This window comes from Puma concolor, chromosome A3 (genome assembly GCF_028749965.1).
Source record: "Puma concolor isolate L17-30 chromosome A3, mPumCon1.1.hap2, whole genome shotgun sequence".
In the NCBI taxonomy this organism is placed as follows: domain Eukaryota; kingdom Metazoa; phylum Chordata; class Mammalia; order Carnivora; family Felidae; genus Puma; species Puma concolor.
The window spans coordinates 77,494,543-77,515,269 of record NC_141669.1 but is presented as its reverse complement, the minus strand read 5'-3'; the positions used below and the strand labels follow the sequence as shown (position 1 = coordinate 77,515,269).

Sequence of the window (20,727 nt, the reverse complement as noted above, 5' to 3'; positions counted from 1 at the left end):
TGAGTGGACTGAATTTTGGTATATGGAGTTAACAAGGCACTTATTTTTTATTCTAAAAACATATTCAGAATGGGGGCGCCAGGGTGGCTCAGTCGGTAGAGCATGCAACTCTTTATCTCAGGGTTGTAAGTCTGAGCCTCATGCTGGGTGCAGATAGATATTATTTAAAAATAAAATCTTAATCCCTCTCAAAATAACACCAGGATTCTTCACAGAACTAGGACAAATAATCTTAAAATTTGTATGGAACCAGAAGAGACCCTGATAGCCAAAGCAATCTTGAAAAAGAAAACCAAAGCAGGAAGGCATCACAATCCTGGACTTCAAGCTATGCTACAAAGCTGTAATCATCAAGATAGTATGGTACTGGCACAAGAACAGACACTCAGGTCAATGGAACAGAAAAGAGAACCCAGACATGGACCCACAAACGTATGGCCAACTAATCTTTGACAAAGCAGGAAAGAATATCCAATGGAATAAAGACAGTCTCTTCAGCAAGTGGTGCTGGGAAAACTGGACAGCAACATGCAGAAGAATGAACCTGGACCACTTTCTTACACCATACACAAAAATACACTCAAAATGGATGAAAGACCTAAACATACGACAGGAAGCCATCAAAATCCTCAAGGAGAAAGCAGGCAAAAACCTTTTCGATCTTGGCCACAGACACTTCTTACTCAACAGGTCTCTACAGGCAACGGAAACAAAAGCAAAAACAAACTACTGGGACCTCATCAAAATAAAAAGCTTCTGCACAGCAAAGGAAACAATCAGCAAAACTAAAAGGCAACTGACAGAATGGGAGAAGATATTTGCAAACGACATACCACATAAAGGGTTAGTATCCAAAATCTATAAAGAACTTCTCAAACTCTACACCCAAAAAACAAATAATCCAGTGAAGAAGTGGGCAAAAGACATGAATAGACACTTCTCCAAAGAGACATCCAGATGGCCAACCGACACATGAAAACATGCTCAACATCACTCATTATCAGGGAATTACAAATCAAAACCACAATGAGATACCACCTTACACCTGTCAGAATGGCTAACATTAACAACTCAGGCAACAACAGATGTTGGTGAGGATGCAGAGAAAGAGGATCTCTTTTGCACTGTTGGTGGGAATGCAAGCTGGTGCAGCCACTTTGGAAAACAGTGTGGAGGCTCCTCAAAAAGTTAAAAATAGAACTACCCTATGACCCAGCAATTGCACTACTAGGCATCTATCCAAGGGATACAGGTGTGCTGTTTCAAAGGGACACATGCACCCCCATGTTTATAGCAGCACTATCAACAACAGCCAAAGTACGGAAAGAGCCCAAATGTCCATCAATGGATGAATGGATAAAGAAGATGTGGTATATATATACAATGGAGTATTACTCGGCAATCAAAAAGAATGAAATCTCACCATTTACAACTACGTGGATGGAACTGGAGGGTATTATGCTAAGTGAAATTAGTCAGAGAAAGACAAATATCATATGACTTCACTCATATGAGGACTTTGAGACAAAACAGATGAACATAAGGGAAGCAAAAATAATATAAAAACAGGGAGGGGGACAAAACATAAGAGACTCTTAAATATGGAGAACAAACAGAGGGTTACTGGAGGGGTTGTGGGAAGAGTGATGGGCTAAATGGGTAAGGGCATTAAGGAATCTACTCCTCAAATCATTGTTACACTATATGCTAACTAACTTGGATGTAAATTTAAAAAAATAAAATTGAAAAAAAATAAGTAAAATAAAATAAAGTAAAATAAAATAAAACAAAACAAAACAAAACAAAATAAAATAAAATAAAATAAAATAAAATAAAATAAAATAAAATAAAATAAAATAAAATAAAATCTTAAGAGGTGCCTGGGTGGTTCAGTTGGTTAAATATCCAACTCTTGATTTCAGCTCAGGTTGTGATGTCTCAGTTTGTGAGTTCAAGTCCCCCATCAAGCTCTGGCTGACAGTGCAGAGGCTGCTTGGGATTCTCTGTCCCCCTCTCTCTCTGTCCCTCCCCCATCTCACACGCGTGCATGCACTCTCTCTCTCTCTCAAAATAAATAAATAAACATTTAAAATATAAAAATAAAATAAAATCTTAAAAAAATTATTTTTTTCAGAATGCACTATCAACACACACCAAAAACTTAGATGAATTTCAGGGGCATTATGCTGAGTAAAAACAGGCCTGTCTCAAAACATGATTTACTTTGTGTGTCCATTCATATTATCTTTGCAAAATAACAAAATTATATAAATTGAAAACAAATTAGTGGTTGCCACAGGTTAAGGATGGGGTGGGGGCAGGGGTAGGACTACAGGGGGAGTCCTGGGCGGGGGGGTATGCAGGATAACTGTGGTGATGGAGTAGTTCTTTATCATCACTGCAGTGATGGTTACGCAAAGCTACACACACAATATAAAATGTCAGAACTATACACACACATTATACCAATGTGTTTTGATAATGTACTATAATTATGTAAGATATAACCAGTGGGGGGAAATGGGTAGATAGCACATAGGCCTTCTGTGTCCTATCTTTGCAACTTCCTATGATTCCATAATTATTTCAAAATAAAAACTACAAACATGTCCATGCATGATGAAATCATCCCTCCCACTGATGCACATTAAGGAATTTTGAAAAAAGAAGATGGACTCTTAGCTATAGGTGTAGAAAAAAATGTGTATGAAGCCCTGTGTTTAGTATAGTGTTTGTTTTCATTTGGGAAAAATTCTTTGAGAAATCAGTTAACAGAAGAAATGATAAACTGACCTAAAAATCATAGCTTAGGGCTGTAGAAGAAAACAATGTCTCAACTATTAATGAGAGTTTTCATCTCGCCCATCCACTGACTACAGTGCAGCCTCCTTGGACTACTTGACGTTTCCATATGCAAAAAGAAAAGAAAAAAAAAAACTTTTATTTTGCCAAATAGTTAACTGAAAGAAGGGTGAGAACTCAAGATATGAAAATATAATGCCGCACAGTGAATGTAAGATACAGTAAAGTCTATATTGATAAAAATAAGGCATCTTTTCTGACCAGGCCAGAAACAGCTTTGATTTAATTCGAAGGAATCTTAACCTATGGGTACCTACCACATCTAAGGAATTGGTAGGGGTGCAGGGTGGTGGGGGAGTGAGAAGCAGGGAAGTTTGCAGGCAAGTTAGAAGCCAATGCCCCAAAGCACACAACAGTAAGTGGCAAGACTTAAGAGCGGTTTGTCACCTTTTTGGTATCATGGACCCCTTTTTGGGAAGCTGATGAATCCCTCTTCTCAGGTACTGCTAATTTTGTCAGGTGTGATAATATTATAGTGGTCATGTTGTTGTATTTAAAGTAAGTTCTGAGGTGTATACTGAAGTATTTATAGGTAGAATGACAAGAGGTCTGTAATTTAAAGAGTCCAAGTTGGGGGGGGGGGGGGGCAGGGGAGGAAACAAATGAAACAAGATGGTCTAAATCTTAACTGTTTGCTAATGGGTACTTGGGAGTCTACTTTTGTGAATGTTTGAAAACTCCATAGTAGAAGACAAACATTAAATAATTTGGGTGTAAATTTTAAAAAATAAAAAATAAAAAAAATAAAAAATAAAAAATTCTTATTAATAAATAAATAAAAAGACAAACACTATCTCTGGTCTAAATGTTGCATCTCTATTCCAATGCTCAACATTAATAAGCTGGGCTTCCTTTTTTAAGAAAAGCTACTTAATCATATCTCTCACCAAACATCAACGTACATAAAATAAAAAATATTAAGATACTAAACTGCCCTCCAACCTGGCAATAAGTACCTAGGAAAGGCATAGAAATAAACTTTCAAAACTGTACATTTATCTAAAACAACTGACAATGACTAAAAGCACTACCTTGAATGTGAACCTTCATGATGGATGGCACAGGTTCAAAGAAAAAGTGCAGAATCTTTTAAAACTAAGTTTTTGTCAAGAAAAGGCAACACTTCTTCACTGAATGTTCACTGCTATCTGGTCTCTGGCCTCAAACCTCCACTGAAAGTACTCTTGCTAAAATAACCACTAATCTCTATTCAAATTTCAACTAACGCTTTTTAATCTCCCTTGACTAAGTTTTGAGATTTGTGTTGTTGATCATTCTCCACCAGTCTCCTACTGATGCTTCTCCTTTCAAAGGACTCCTTTCAAAAATTTCCTTCCTATCTGCTCCTTAAGCAATCCTCTGTACTGGGTTCCAGGTACCTCATATTTTTTTACTTATTTTTAAGACAATCCTGTAGGTTTTAAAATTCCTTATGTTTTATAAGGAATATAAGAAAATTCCTTATGTTTTATAAGGAATATAAGAATATTCCTTATGTTTTATAAGGAATATAAGAATATTCCTTATGTTTTATAAGGAATATAAGAATATTCCTTATGTTTTATAAGGAATATAAGAATATTCCTTATGTTTTATAAGGAATATAAGAATATTCCTTATGTTTTATAAGGAATATAAGAATATTCCTTATGTTTTATAAGGAATATAAGAATATTCCTTATGTTTTATAAGGAATATAAGAATATTCCTTATGTTTTATAAGGAATATAAGAATATTCCTTATGTTTTATAAGGAATATAAGAATATTCCTTATGTTTTATAAGGAATATAAGAATATTCCTTATGTTTTATAAGGAATATAAGAATATTCCTTATGTTTTATAAGGAATATAAGAATATTCCTTATAATTTATAAGGAATATAAGAATATTCCTTATATTTAAGACAATCCTGTAGGTTTTAAAATTCCTTGTTTCACAGAAGATGAAACAGACTTAGAAAGGCTAGGTACAGTAGAAAGAGAAAGACTGAGAAAGGCTGGCTCAGCTGGTACAACATGTGACTCTTGATCTCAGGGTCATGAGTTCAAGTCCCATATTGGGCACACAGATTATTTAAAACAAAACAAAACAAAACAAATCCATCTGGGGCGCTTAGGAGGCTCAGTGTGTTAAGCATCTGACTCTTGATTTTGGCTCAAGTCATGATCTCAGGGTTGTGAGATGGAGTCTTGCATCGGGCTTCACACTAAATGCAGAGCCTACTTGAGATTCTCTCCCTCCCTTTCTCTCTGCCCCTCTCTGTGCTCTCCATCTCTAAAAAAAAAATTTTTTTTAACAGCTAAATAAAGTTTCACAGGTCCCTCAAAAGGCAACTCAAAGGACCCCACAAACTGTGGATCACCTTCCCTTACCTGCACCCATTTCTCTCCTCTTTGAATATCCACTGTCAGCCTTACCTTCATTACATAAATCTTTCAATGGCTCAAAGCCATGACTCAAAGTCCAAACCTCACAACTTAGAAGAGATCATTGGAATGCACTTCCTTTGCCTTAAACAAATTCTTACTCATCCTTTAATACTCAGCTCAGCACCTTTTCTGCACATCTTAGCCTGGACTCATCCCTCCCTTGACCTTGGTAGAAGACATAGTACCTTCTCCTCTACACGTTGGTAATGATCAAGACCAGTTTGCAGGTGCTTTCTTACTTTCTGGTCTCCCAACTATGAACAACCTGGTGACAGTAAGTTTCCTGTTCATCCTTGGATTCAAGGATGAACCTATTATCTTGTGGTCCCAGCGTTTGGCACACACAAATAAGTTAAAATTTCTGAGCACTTAAACCATAGTTCATGAAATACTTCCTCTGCTTCTATAAAGATGTCATGAATGGGAGCATCTTTTCTGACTGAAAAGAGGGCCTTACAATCCGGCATTTAACTTGGTGAATTCAATAGGGTAATGCCAGAAACTTCATTTTTTTTCCCCCAACACATGGAAAGGAGCACCACTTCAATGGAATAAACAAACTCCTACTTGCCAAGTTTAGACTATTGCCATTGGGTCAGGAAATCCCTCCTTCTATCACAGAACTCTGTTTCTGTGGCAAAAAAAGACTTAAATACTGGCATGCCAATTTGGAAACATTTATCTTTTTGACATGGTATATTCCCAGCCAAGTTGTGAACTAGCTTCAGTGACATTTTGTGTCTTAGAAGTGACTCAATATTTCTGGTGGTAGTATTCAGTAATATATAATATGTATACTGCCCTCTTTCTTATTTGAACTTTGTTCAGCTAGCACTATTATTAGGAGGAAAGAAAAGTCTTACTCATACTTAATGTCAGCCTGCCTTGAATCTGACATAGGAATTTACTAACTTTATCAGTCAGATCTAAAATGCCCTTTAAAATAGTCTTAAGGGGGGCCTGGGTGGCGCAGTCGGTTGAGCGTCCGACTTCAGCCAGGTCACGATCTCGCGGTCCGTGAGTTCGAGCCCCGCGTCGGGCTCTGGGCTGATGGCTCAGAGCCTGGAGCCTGTTTCCGATTCTGTGTCTCCCTCTCTCTCTGCCCCTCCCCCGTTCATGCTCTGTCTCTCTCTGTCCCCAAAAGAAATAAACGTTGGAAAAAAAAAAAAATTAAAAAAAAAAAAGTCTTAAAAACAGCCTTATTTTTTTAAAAAAGTTTAGAGTTAAGAATTCCCTAATAATCTTAAATAATCTCATCTTCACTAAGCAGTATTGAATTTAAATAGTTTTCTACAGGTGACTTTGCCTACAAATGTTAACAGACAATTTATAAACTGGAAAATTTTAGGAAGGCATATACTTCTTTTTCTTTTAAAGAGAGAATGCGGGGGCGCCTGGGTGGCGCAGTCGGTTAAGCGTCCGACTTCAGCCAGGTCACGATCTCGCGGTCCGGGAGTTCGAGCCCCGCGTCGGGCTCTGGGCTGATGGCTCAGAGCCTGGAGCCTGTTTCCGATTCTGTGTCTCCCTCTCTCTCTGCCCCTCCCCCGTTCATGCTCTGTCTCTCTCTGTCCCAAAAATAAATAAACGTTGAAAAAAAAAAAAAATTAAAAAAAAAAAAAAAAGAAAAAAAAAATAAAGAGAGAATGCGGGGGGGGGGGGGGGAGAGAGAGAGAGAGAGAGAGAGAGAGAAAGAATCTCAAGTGGGCTCCATGCTCAGCACAGAGCCCGATACGGGGCTCAACCCCATGACCCTGGTATCATGACCCGAGCCAAAATCAAGACTCAGATGCTTAACCAAATGAGCCACCCAGGCACCCCAGAAAGGCATATACTTGATTGGTAATCAATGACCAGGTCTTGAGATGATCAATTTACAGAAATACTAGCTCACCAAACACTACTCTCAGAAGACATGGAGAAAACAGTATTGGTATTTCAAAACTATTGTGGGATAGCATAAAAAATTAATCTGGGCCAACAGGTTACAGAACACATGCTAGGAACTATTTCCTCACAGACCCTGGACGTACTACTAGAAGGCAGTTTATTTGGTTTTTTTATTTTACTTTTTTTAAAAGGCAGTTTATATTAAGGGTAGAGAACTATCCCAAAATTGCATTCCAATACTGAAATGCATATTCAAGTTTCCCTTATGATTAGCTAAAGTGACTACAGTATCTCATTTAATGCTCTAGAACTTCTTACATTTCGAATGACTATGAATAATCCTTCATAGTCTTTACTTTTGGTAAGGAGTAATTAAGTGAATCTCTTCTGTGTTCATCCTCCCGGGAGTTGCTGAGGGTTAATCTGGACTCTATTGGGAATGCAGATGAGTACCCAGTTGTCTTCTCATTCAGCCAATTCTAAACTAGAGTACAAGACCCTGGAGAAGCATGGGATAGGTGACTGTTTTAATAGTTGTATTAAATGTCCTACAAAGGGATTTTAAAATATACATACTATTTGATTCAGCATCAAACAAAAGAACAGAAAGCTACATTAATCCTAAGATACTGGACTGTAACAACATTAATTACATTCCGAATTTTTAATAGTTTTTGTGGTGGGAGAGAGCGAAAGAAATCACCTAGTTACAAATGCTTAAAAATATGCTATGAACAATGCCAAATTACCACAGGCTGAAACTTTTCTGTATCTACAATAAGACAAACTCACCAATGTAACAGTTTTGAACCTGAAGACTTAAAAATACTTTCCTGGAAGGGACTAGTTACAACTTGTTGCAGTGTAGACTACCAGAGAGAAGAGACCCTGGCCGAGAGCTCTGGAGATCTGCAGAGCTGGCCTCAGTCTTTAGCGGAGTACTTACAATCACATCTGAGTGAGGTAACAATCTGCAGCCTAGGGAACTATCCAAGACCTTTTGAGAGACTGAAAAAGACAATTCCCAAAACTCACACAGGGGTTGTAATAGCTCACATTCCCAATGATCTCAAAAATACATGGTCTAGGGGTGCCTGGCTGGTGGAGTTGGTGGAGCATGTGACTCTTGATCTCGGGGTTGTGGGTGCAAGCCCTATGCTGTGTGTAGAAATTATTTAAAAATACTAACAACAACAACAACAACAACAAAAACATAGGCTAGCAGGCAAAATACTCACAAGAATACTGCCTCAATAATGGAGCTGGATTAATTTACTGGGAATAATCCTAGACTGAAGGCTGATCTAGTCCTGCGTAAAGCATAAAAGCAACAAGCACTAAGAAAACTGTTCCAATAACTTAACTCAAAACATCAGAACAAAAGCTCAAAAATATTTAAAGGAATAAAAAAAAATCCACATTTAACAGAATAAAATCTACAACTGGCCTCCAATCAGAAATTACAAAGAAACAGAAATGTATGATGTATACTGAGAAAAAATTTAACCAATGGAAACAGACCAGAAATGATACAAACAATAGAATTAATAGACACATCAAAACACCTATTGACAATATTCCATTTAGTCATGAAAGAAGAAAAAAAAAAGCATAAGCATGTCAAGGAGATATGGAAGATATGTTTAAAAAATCCAAATTGGATTCCTAGAAATTAGAAATATATCCGAGATTAAACTACATTCTAAATGTATCTCTGCCTCAGCCAAGCCTCCGCACTGCACAAATTAAGTCTACTTTCTTCAAGATAAAGGACAAGTTCCCATATGTTATTCACCACATTTCAGTCTGATCCCAACCAGCGCCTCCAATCTCCACAACAAATACTTGCTGAATTAAAGGGAATGCCTAAACACAGAGGCAGACAAAAAGGCCTCCATAATTAATTCAACCATGTGCCAGGTATTAATCTAGAACTGGAGATAGCGCAATAAACCAAACAAACAAAAGGTGATGTTCTAATAATCCAAACAGCTGCCACAAAATCTGTCACAAAATAGTAACAGAAAGATACATACCCATGCCCTTACTTAGAACTGTTTATTTTTCCAAATTACAACAACTTAGTTTACCTAATTTCCCAGCCCACAATAAATCAAAAATAGCAAATTACTGAAGGATGCATAGGTTACTTAAATACACTGAAAGATGTCAAGAGCAAAGCAAAAGCTCTTACAGCAAAGATGATGACACAAAATTAAAAAGCAGAAACAGAGAGGTGCCTGGGTGGCTCAGTCAGTTAAGCATCCAACTTTTGATAATGGCTCAGATCATAATCTCACGGTTTGTGAGATTCAGCTGCACTGTCAGTGTGGAGCCTGCTTAGGATTCTCTCCCTCTCTCTCTGCATCCCCCCCAAATAAACAAACATTTTTTAAATTTTTTTTTTTTTTTTTTAACTTTTTATTTTTTTTATTTATTTTTGGGACAGAGAGAGACAGAGCATGAACGGGGGAGGGGCAGAGGGAGAGGGAGACACAGAATCGGAAACAGGCTCCAGGCTCTGAGCCATCAGCCCAGAGCCTGACGCGGGGCTCGAACCCACGGACCGCGAGATCGTGACCTGGCTGAAGTCGGACGCTTAACCGACTGCGCCACCCAGGCGCCCCAACAAACATTTTTTAAAAAGCAGAAACAGAAAACACAACAAATTTAGTGTAGAGGCAAGCAACTCTGCATACTTCAATCACTGAGGCACTCCCAGCTCAATGACTGACCTAGGTATATACCAGAACGTACAGTGTGGTTTTTTTCCGTCACACTGGACCAACTTTATAGTCCAAATACCTTGTTTAAGAAGACTAGGACATGTGAAATGTAACAACTGCCATTCAAACGGACTACAAAAACATAACATCAGTCAAGTTAAAGAAGGAAATACACAGGCCTGGAAGTTTATACAACAAACTTTCAAGGACAAACAAATGACAATGTTACTATTTCACTTCATAATATATTATGGGTTTTTATTTTAAGTTTACTTATTTATTTTGAGAGAGACAGAGCACAGAGGAGGGGAAGAGAGAGAGGGAGAATCCCAAGATATGGGGCTCAAACTCACAAAACTGTAAGATAGTGACCTGAGCTGAAATCAGGAGTCAGATATTTAACCAACTGAGCCACTCATGTGCCCTGGTTCTTAGTTTTATGGGTTTTTTAAAAATCTGGCTCTACTAGCATTTTGATCCACTTAATTATGTATTTTGTATTTTTAAACTTTAAAGGTGCAGCCCTTGGTTTGTGTTTTAACCTAATTCAAAACTATGACTGAAAAGAGTGGAACCACACTGGAAATGGTAGCAACACAGAATCCCACCGACCTGTTCTACCTTTCCTGGCCTGCAAGGGAGGTGCTGGAGAGGTCTACAAAAAACCCTAGTGTTCCCACTGATGAAACAGGCTAAAAATTACTGAGATTAGTATCAGAAATTAGAAATTAGAGGGGCGCCTGGGTGGCGCAGTCGGTTAAGCGTCCGACTTCAGCCAGTTCACGATCTCGCGGTCCGGGAGTTCGAGCCCCGCGTCAGGCTCTGGGCTGATGGCTCAGAGCCTGGAGCCTGTTTCCGATTCTGTGTCTCCCTCTCTCTCTGCCCCTCCCTCGTTCATGCTCTGTCTCTCTCTGTCCCAAAAATAAATAAACATTGAAAAAAAAAATTAAAAAAAAAAAAAAGAAATTAGAAATTAGAAAACAAAATTAGAAACCTGTCCTTTTGTAATTACCACTGTGAACAACTGATTCAACAAGGATTACCAACGACTGCTAAAAAACACTGAATGAAAGGTTCTGTGAAAGAGGACAGACCCACTGTCTCAAAGTATCATCCCACAGACTTCTCACTAATCACAAAGGGAGTGAGGTTCCTTTGCAAGAGAGACATGGCAGCCACCACCATAACCAAGTGATCAAACTCAGCTGATGGCACGAACATTGTATCTCTTGCTGCAATAAGAAATGCCATCACCTATCAAGTATTCTTGCTAAAAATATTCAACCTGAGTCTGATTATGAGAAAGAAACTGGATGAATACAAAATGTGGGAGGGACATTCTACAGATCAAATAGCCTGGGACCCTTCAAAAAAGTTAATGTCATAAAGACAAAAAGAAGGTAGGGGAATTGTTCTGGATTAAGAGAATATAAAGAGGCAGCAACCAATGCAATGCATGCACTTACTGAATCCTCAATCAAAAAGTAAAATAGCTATAAAAGAAATATTTAGAACTAGGGACAATCTAAACATGAACTATGGGGGCGCCTGGGTGGCGCAGTCGGTTAAGCGTCCGACTTCAGCCAGGTCACGATCTCGCGGTCCGTGAGTTCGAGCCCCGCGTCGGGCTCTGGGCTGATGGCTCAGAGCCTGGAGCCTGTTTCCGATTCTGTGTCTCCCTCTCTCTCTGCCCCTCCCCCGTTCATGCTCTGTCTCTCTCTGTCCCAGAAATAAATAAACGTTGGAAAAAAAAAAAATTTTTTTTAAAAAAAATTAAAAAAAAAAATAAATAAACATGAACTATGTATACTAGATGATATTATAATATTATTAAATTTTAGGAGTGATATCGGTATTGTGATTATATAGACGATGACCTTATTTTTTTTTTTTAATTTTTTTCAACATTTATTTATTTTTGAGAGAAAGACAGAGTGTGAGCAGCAGAGGGACAGAGAGAGAGGGAGACACACGATCCAAAGCAGGGTCCAGGCTCTGAGCTGTCAGCACAGAGCCCAACATGGGGTTCGAACCCACAGACCACAAGATCGTGACCAGAGCCGAAGTCAGACACTTGACTGAGCCACCCAGGTGCCCCACGATGATGACCTTGTTCTTAAAGAGAAAAAAGCTGAAGGATCCAGAATCACGATGTCTACAACTTCAAGTGGTTCAGCAAAAATGGAAAAAGCATATATACATATGTGCTTGTGTGTACATATATGTTTGAGAAAGCAAATATAGCAAAATATCAAAAATGGTGACTCTACATAAAGGGTATGTGGATGTTTCCTCTACTATACTTTCAACTCATTATGTTTGAATTATTTTGAAAATAACAACACTAAGAAGGAAAAAGGTCATTAACATCCCCTGAGCACACAGAGGAAGACCGTAGTATTATCCTCACTAAAGTCACCTTGTAATTAAATATTCAAAGTACCATTCAAACATACATACAACTTTGGAACTCCAACCTGCCATTTTCAAACAGTGCTTTCTTCTCTGATACAAGACCTTTACCAAATCTGTGTGTATTTCTTGGAAAAGATGATATAAAAGACTGCCTGCACTCAAGTCAACTAATTAACAGGAAGAAGAAAACAGGTAAGGTTATTTCAGGTAACTAGTGAATGGAAAGATTTGGAAGACAAGAATATCTGTATGTTTCCTTACACAGCAGATCAAAAAAACAGGAGCAATCAGGCATAGAACATTATGTAAGGCAATCATCTTACCTCCTAAAGCCTAGAATTAGGCTGCCTCTCAAAGAAGCAAATGAGAAAGGCAATGTATTCGATTCCACTGCAAAAGAAAGTGATCATCATTAAATCCCAGACCAAACCCAAAAAACTTAAAAATTATCACCTTATTTGGAAACACATTTATAGCAATACTTTTTCATTTTCATTTTGGAAATTGTTTTTAAAATGGAAATGTTCTGATACAAAATTAATTAGATAATGCAGTAATATATACCTACAACATAAGCCATCCTTTAAAAACATTTTTATTCCATGTTCATGAATATATACAACTAATGAATTTGTGGTTTTTTTGGTATAAATGGTAATAAGTAATCTACCAGCACACTGACAGTCAGTCTGGTACGCATGCCAAAACTGTACATTACTAGACAATGTGGCCCTACAAAGGAAGAAACTGTAACTACCCATAGGACTTCTGTCCTTTAAAGGAGAAAAGTTCTGGGGCACTTGGGTGGCTCAGTTGGTTAAGCGTCTGACTTCGGTTCAGGTCATGATCTCACGGTTCGTGGGTTTGAGCCCCGTGTCAGGCTCTGTGCTAACAGCTCAGAGCCTGGAGCCTGCTTCAGATTCTGTGTCTCCCTCCCTCTCTCTCCCTCTCTGCCTGTTCCCTGCTCAAATTCTGACTCTGTCCGTCTCACGCACGCTTGCTCTCAAAAATAAACATTAGAAAAAAATGTAAGAAGTTCTTTTCTCAGAGTAGCACTGGGTTCTGTAGAACCACTTACACTTTGTCATTCCATTTTCCACTATGATCAATAACCTCATACACGTAAGAGTGACAGCCTAAAGTCATAATAAGTCTTCACCTCTGTTAGATAACTGATTTATATTCACCTTCCACTTTTCTAAGTATTTGCTTGTTCTATTATTCATTTTATCATTTAACAATTTACGACATTGTATGTTTCAATGATGACATCGTAAGCCTGATTGCCTTACCACATAAGGCCTGATTCTTCACATAACCCTTACTAGCAAGGGAGGAAATCAAAGTAGGTAACTTCTGAATTTATTTTTCCCTGCCACTGTATTAAAATGGTGCCATGTTGCAAGTAACTGATTTAATCTTTTCATACATAATGTGAGTACTGAATGATCCAAGATGGACAGAATTAGAGAGGAGCTCATAGTCGAGGTAAATTCTGAAAACAGAATTAATAAATACAGTTTAGTGAAGATTAAGATACCTGGTTAACTTAAAAACAAAAACACAACTCATGGGAAAGTCACATAAGATTTTAAGAGTATTTGCCCATCTCTTCTAAACATGAATTAAAATTTAACTCACACACATAAGAAAACTGTTATATCCTTCAACAGGGAATATAAGTTTCTCAATGGTTTTACACAGAACTAAAAAATCTGAAAATCATTTTTTAAATGACCAGCATTTAGTCACTCAAGGAAGTTTTAAAGTGGACATAACTACATGCTTTTCAGCAACCTTTAATAAAACTGCTTGATGAAATTAATTTTCCACGCCTACAAACACAAGTGGGGAAATGTTTCCTACTACTACACAAAGTGGATCAAGACAAGCCACTTATTCTTCTCTACTACTTGCTATTCCTTTTGATGTAGTAACCAAAAGTGCCTACCTCAGAGCTGCCTACAGGGAATACCAGCAATTATAGAACTAACTGCTTTTCAAAGACCTGTAAATCAAAGCAGGGAGGGGAGGGCACTGACAGGAGTGGCCTGAAGTACTTCTTAAGTTCCTAGAATTTTTCTTTTTCAAATTTAATAGCCTCTTGAAACGTTATTTTTATACTATTCACACTAGTATTTTACAGAATATTGTCAAGTTTTTGTTCATTAAAAAGTGACCAGAAACATCTTAGCAAGATGAAAGCTGCCGACAAAAAGCATCTAGTTTCCTTAGCAACAAATAAGTCTTAAAATCAGGTGGCTGACAACAAAGCGGAATGGATGCTACAGGGAAAAGGCAGCTCTCGTGTATACACCTCGTGCACCCAGATTCCTCTGCTAACGCTTCTGTTTTTGACCTGTGAGGAAGGCAAATTTTTATATTATACTGAGTAGAAGGCAAAATCAATACCCTCAGATAGCAGCTAGCATTAACACCCAACCTTAAACTCAAATAACTACACCTCCAGGAGTCACCATTCTTCATACTGAACACCTTGCCTTTCCCTTATGATATTACGATGAACTATTTTCAATACCAGTAATATGGTTTTTACAATGTTTCCACCTATGCAGTCTGGGTACACATTAATCCAAGATGGACTTCTAACATTTTAGGAGTATAGAAACTGATGTTTGTGCGTTTTCTTTTTAAACAGCATCTTTTTCACAGGATTAGAAAAATGGTCAAGTAATGTCATAGATAAGTTCAAAAATGAAAACTGTAAGAAATGTCTTATTCATCAAAATGTGGGTAGGGTGAAAGAATCAGGTCAAATGAGACAATCTTGGTTCCGGCTCAATCACTAACTTTGACCAAATCATTTAACATCTCTGCCTTTCTTCATCCATCAATGCAAGTAATTTTATTAACATGTGATGAACACTGTAAAGCACCATAGCATTTGTTAAGTGTTTAGTAAACATCTGCTGTATTTTGGTTAATGAGGACTAGGAGATGGGCTTCATGGAACAGTGGCTATAATACGCATCAGTTTAGAAAACACTTTCAGAAACAATATCTCCTATGATTTTCACACTGACTTGCACAAGGCAGAGAAGTAACACTATCCCCATTTCAAGAAATTGAAGCAAAAGGACTGTTCCAGGTCCCATAATCAGTGGCTTAATTATAAATAGAACCAAGTCTTCTGGGTCCTAACCTACTACCAAATAATCTCCAAGGTTCTTTTAACTTTAAAATTACTTCCAAATTGTCCATAAGTTAAACTCATAAACTGTCTTATCAATCTCGCTTAAGCAAAACATATTAAAAAAACACAGAAAGTTACCTTGACCTTCCCTGAGGTACGTATCAAGGACATGAACTACCCTGTATGCCCTCAATAGTAACTGAAATCAATACCTGTCAAGTTTACAGCTAATGTTGCATACTTACAAAATGATAAAACATAGGATAAATTCCCAGTAACTGCTTCACTTCTGAATTCAGCTTGTGAAAATACATTATTTTCAGGTAGACATCCATTTTCCTAGGGATAAAGCATATTTCAATGATAACATGCCTCAGCTATAAATATGTTGATATGCCATTCAAATTTCCTGTTTTCCCATTTCTTTATATCAACACATTCTTTGATAATCCTTCACCCAAAACAATCATTTTCTAGAACAATACGTAAACTGAATAAATGAACTTTAACAAAAACTATGAGAGTTTCAACATTCCAAATTAAATACCTAATCTTCAAATTCAAATATGTGTTACCCTTAGGATGCCTTCCTTCTAGAAAGAATTTATTATTGAAGGCATGAGACCAATTCTCTCATTCATAACAAAATAAAAATTCAATGCACTTGGATTTAACACCAAATGGTGTTAAACAATTTAACACCAAATGGTTAATCATGTGGCCCAATGCCATCATTTGTTTAATAATTTAATATCTGAGCCAAAATTCAACTCCAATACATTTACTGACTCACTGTATACTAGCACAATATTGAAAGCAACCTAATCAATAATAAGCAATAACTAGAAATAAATTAAGGTATATCCATACAATAAAACAGCACTCAAGCATAAAAAAATAACTGTTGGAATTACACACTGGAATAGAAAGTGCCAAGTGAAAAAAGTAGGTTGGGGAAGTAAGACCCTGTGGGGAAATGAATTTTTAAATATAAATTTTTTAACAGTAAAATATGTATACCACAGGCTCAAAATACTCTGCTAAATACTCAGGGAAGAGAGGTAAAGACACTTAAGATATAAACTCTGCCTTTAAAAGGACTGTAGTTATGTAATTATTTCAAAGAAAGAAAAGAACACTAAAATTATTAGAAAAATCTAGGCATTATGGGAATAACCACCTAGGAAGCAGACCTTCTAAATAAAGTATTTCTTATTAAGGTGGCTGGTGCTCTGCCATAATGTTCCTAACTGCAGACCATTTTGTTCTGAAAACGCAAAGTACAGCCCTTGCTGATCCAATGCACTATCCAAGTCAATTACTTCATTTGCCCCTTCATAAATGCCTTGCCTCTTGTGATGGGAACAGGAATTACTGGGTAGGAAAATAATGCTTTGCAGTCAAACAAAAGATTATTTTAAAAAAAGAATAAGTGTACTATGTATGGTAAGTATACTAAGACTGTATTATGAAAATTCATATACAAGTGAAAAGTAATGGTCAAAAACTGAAAACTTGTAGTTACACTGTAAAGCAGGATTAAGGAGCGTCTAAATGTTTTATTTACATTTTTCTTGATATTGACATATTGCCTTTTAACACACTAGAAAATTGGTGTTTTACCTTTTCAAGTTTTTTAAGTTTAACCACTATAGATGTTACACTAACTGGTGTTTTTACAAAGCTTTTAGAAAATTGTATACAGACAATGACCATTTTTAGTACTAAGCTTAATGACTTTTCTTTTTTGGGGGTTACTACTAAACAATTAGGGAGGAAAGAAATCTCTTCAATTATGAAATTAAAACCACACTTACTTGTACTCACCTGCAAAACCCCACGAACTGACCTCACGCTACCAAAGGATGGAAACACGTAATTTATATAAGTCTCCTGATCAGGATTTACTCCCACTTCATTCATTGCTTTGAGAACTTCAATTATACCTATAGGATAAAATTTAGAAGCACAGAAATGAAATACCTGGAACAAATTAACAGAAGATCAGAAAGTTCAGTTTATTTACTATCTGAATCATAATGTATGAAAGAATACTCATTTTGTCTAAAAAGAGAAAGCAGAAAAGCAAAAGAACTGGGAAATACGATGACAAATCTATTAATCCAGTGGCAAGTTCTAAGGGAATATCCCACAAATTATAACTGTAAGAAAATTTAAGGGGCGCCTGGGTGGCGCAGTCGGTTAAGCGTCCGACTTCAGCCGGGTCACGATCCTCGCGGTCCGTGAGTTCGAGCCCCACGTCAGGCTCTGGGCTGATGGCTCAGAGCCTGGAGCCTGTTTCCGATTCTGTGTCTCCCTCTCTCTCTGCTCCTCCCCCATTCATGCTCTCTCTCTGTCCCAAAAAAAAATAAATAAATGTTAAAAAAAAAAAAAAAAAAAAAGAAAATTTAAAACAATTGAAAAATAAGCCTAATACTTCTGGTATTATACAAATGAACACAGATCATAAAATAGCATTGCTATTACACAGCAGTGATGGATCAACATAATAAAACTTGACCAGAATAAACACTGCAGAGGGAAGGGATGAGCGGGGCACAGGGCGAGGGGATCTGTCAAGGACAAAAGTGTTCTCTCAAGCCTTTATATTAAAAATTCCCTAATTGCTAACTTTAAAAAAATTTTTTTAAGTTTTTATTTATTATTCTTGAGAGAGAGAGAGACAGAATGAGCAAGCAAGCGAGCACGAGTGGGGTAGGGGCAGAGAGAGAATTCTAAGCAGGGTCCAAGCTGTCAGCTCAGAACCCAATGTGGGGCTTGAACTCACGAAACAGGAGATCATGACCTGAGCTGAGATCAAGAGTCAGACACTCAACCAACTGAACCACCCAGGCACCCCTTAACTTCCGATTTCCTATTTTATAGGAGTAAAAAGGAAAAAGGAACAACAGATTCTAAGAAATTATTATCTCGATATAGTTAAAAATAAAAATCTACAAGATTGTTTCTCCCTTCTCCCACTTACAAAAAAATCTTTTATTAAAGTCTTAAAAGTCACTGCATGTTTTCCAAAGCTATAGTTAGGTTCAAATAGTGCAAACGGATTCCTTTTTTTAAATTTATATTTTAATGTTTATTTATTTTTCAGATAACACAAGAGACAGAGTGTAAGCAGGAGAGGGGCAGACAGAGGGAGACACAGAATCTGAAGGGGGCTCCAGGCTCTGAGCTGTCAGCCCAGAGCCCAACGCGGGGTTTAAACTCATAAACTGTGAGATAATAACCTGAGCGGAAGTCAGACACTAAACCAACTGAGCCACTCAGGCGCCCCCAAACTGATTTTTTTTTTTTTAATATTTTTTTTTTTCAACGTTTATTTATTTTTGGGACAGAGAGAGACAGAGCATGAATGGGCGAGGGGCAGACAGAGAGGGAGACACAGAATCGGAAACAGGCTCCAGGCTCTGAGCCATCAGCCCAGAGCCCGACGCGGGGCTCGAACTCACGGACCGCGAGATCGTGACCTGGCTGAAGTCGGACGCTTAACCGACTGCGCCACCCAGGCACCCCAAACTGATTTCTTTATACAAGACCAATTAATCTGGAAAATTACCAAACTACTCAGGTGTCACCTACCTTGACACACAGTTTAATAAAAGAAAGGACTCTTTAAAACTTATTTTCTTTAGTTTCATTACTTTCACATTAAAACTTCCCCTAAAGATCCCTGTGTTTGCCCTATCACATCATCTATAGAAAAATTACATTTCTACAGGGGCGCCTGGGTGGCTCAGTCGGTTGAGGGTCCAATTTCAGCTCAGGTCATGATCTCGCAGTCCGTCAGTTCACACCCCATGTCAGGCTCTGTGCTGACAGCTCGGAGCCTGGAGCCTGCTTCAGATTCTGTGCCTCCCTCTCTCTCTGTCCCTCCCCACTCATGCTCTGTCTCTCTCTGTCAAAAATAAATAAACATTAAAAAAAATTTTTTTTCATTACATTTCTACAAATTTGTTATATAATGTGCTCTAGCGCAATACTTGATTGTAAATTCCCACCGAGGACAGAAATATATAGGCAAGTGTGACAACATTATGAATATCTGCACATTTATTTATTTATTTTAATGTTTATTTATTCTTGAGAGACAGAGTATGAGTGGGGAGGGTCAGAGAGACAGGGAGACACAGAATCTGAAGCAGGCTCCAGGCTCTGAGCTGTTAGCACAGAGCCTGATGTAGGGCTTGAACTCACAAACTGTGAGATCATGACCTGAGCCGAAGTTGGACACTTAAGCGACTAAGCCACCCAGGCGCCCTGCACAATTCTTTTAGATAAAATTCAGATTATTATTCAGATTAAACAGTTTATTATACTTAAAATCACTAATGATCTTCAAAACCTTAAATATTTAAACGTATTTTTTAAGATACAAATACAATACTTAAAAAACCCTCAAGGTAAAGCATGTGCTTAGTTCTAAGTTTAGGAGAACATGCATGTTGGTCCATGGAGCACACAACAGGCATAACAATATTTGTAAGCAAAATTTAGGAGAAGTATTCCTCTAACAATTCACTAGGAACTACTACTAATAACATTGATAACTATCATAAAAAATGGCAAATCACACTATGCTCTTCTTTACATGCAAAGATTACTAAGCACTTGAGAGGAGGGCATAGCTAGTTGCCTTTCAATTACTAGTAACAGACTTGTGCTAATCTAATGTCCTCAATGTCCTTTCTCACCAATAGGGATTGCTTTCATGACCACGGTTTAAATAACTAAGTTTCTAGTAAGACTCTCCAGTGAAATGACAAAACAAAAACAAGTTCAAAGTTTAAAGAGACCTTTAAGTTTAAAGAGCTTTCTACCCTGTTCTGGCACTTAATAGTAGTGTAAATCTGAGCAAATAACTTCCCCTCTCTGAGCCATAATTTCTTTTTTTTTTTTAATTTTTAAATATTTATTTTTGACAGAGAGACAGAGCATGAGTGGGGGAGGGGCAGAGAGAGGGAGACACAGAATCTGAAGTAGGCTCCAGGCTCTGAGCTGTCCGCACAGAGCCCGATGTGGGGCTCAAACTCATGGACCGCGAGATCATGACCTGAGCCAAAGTCGGAGGGTTAACCAACTGAGCCACCCAGGCGCCCCTCTGAGCCATAATTTCTTAGCTTACACATTAGAAATAACAACATGCCAGGAACCATGCCTTTTAGACACTTCATCAAAAAACACTTGGCTTAATCCTTCCTAACTACCAACCTTGTTAGATTCAGCAAATTGATAT

General features: G+C 37.7%; 1 protein-coding gene across 1 annotated transcript in view; it reads right to left on the bottom strand.

Moving 5' to 3' along the window:
* LRPPRC (leucine rich pentatricopeptide repeat containing) overlaps nt 1–20,727 on the bottom strand; it is a 112,564-nt gene that overhangs the window by 63,566 nt on the left and 28,271 nt on the right. The window contains exons 12-14 of the mRNA XM_025932164.2: nt 17,304–17,422; nt 15,722–15,815; nt 12,646–12,712 (exon numbers count right to left, since the gene is read on the bottom strand). Of these exons, the coding sequence (XP_025787949.2) occupies nt 12,646–12,712; nt 15,722–15,815; nt 17,304–17,422 (280 nt within the window). The remainder of the gene's footprint in view (nt 1–12,645; nt 12,713–15,721; nt 15,816–17,303; nt 17,423–20,727) is intronic.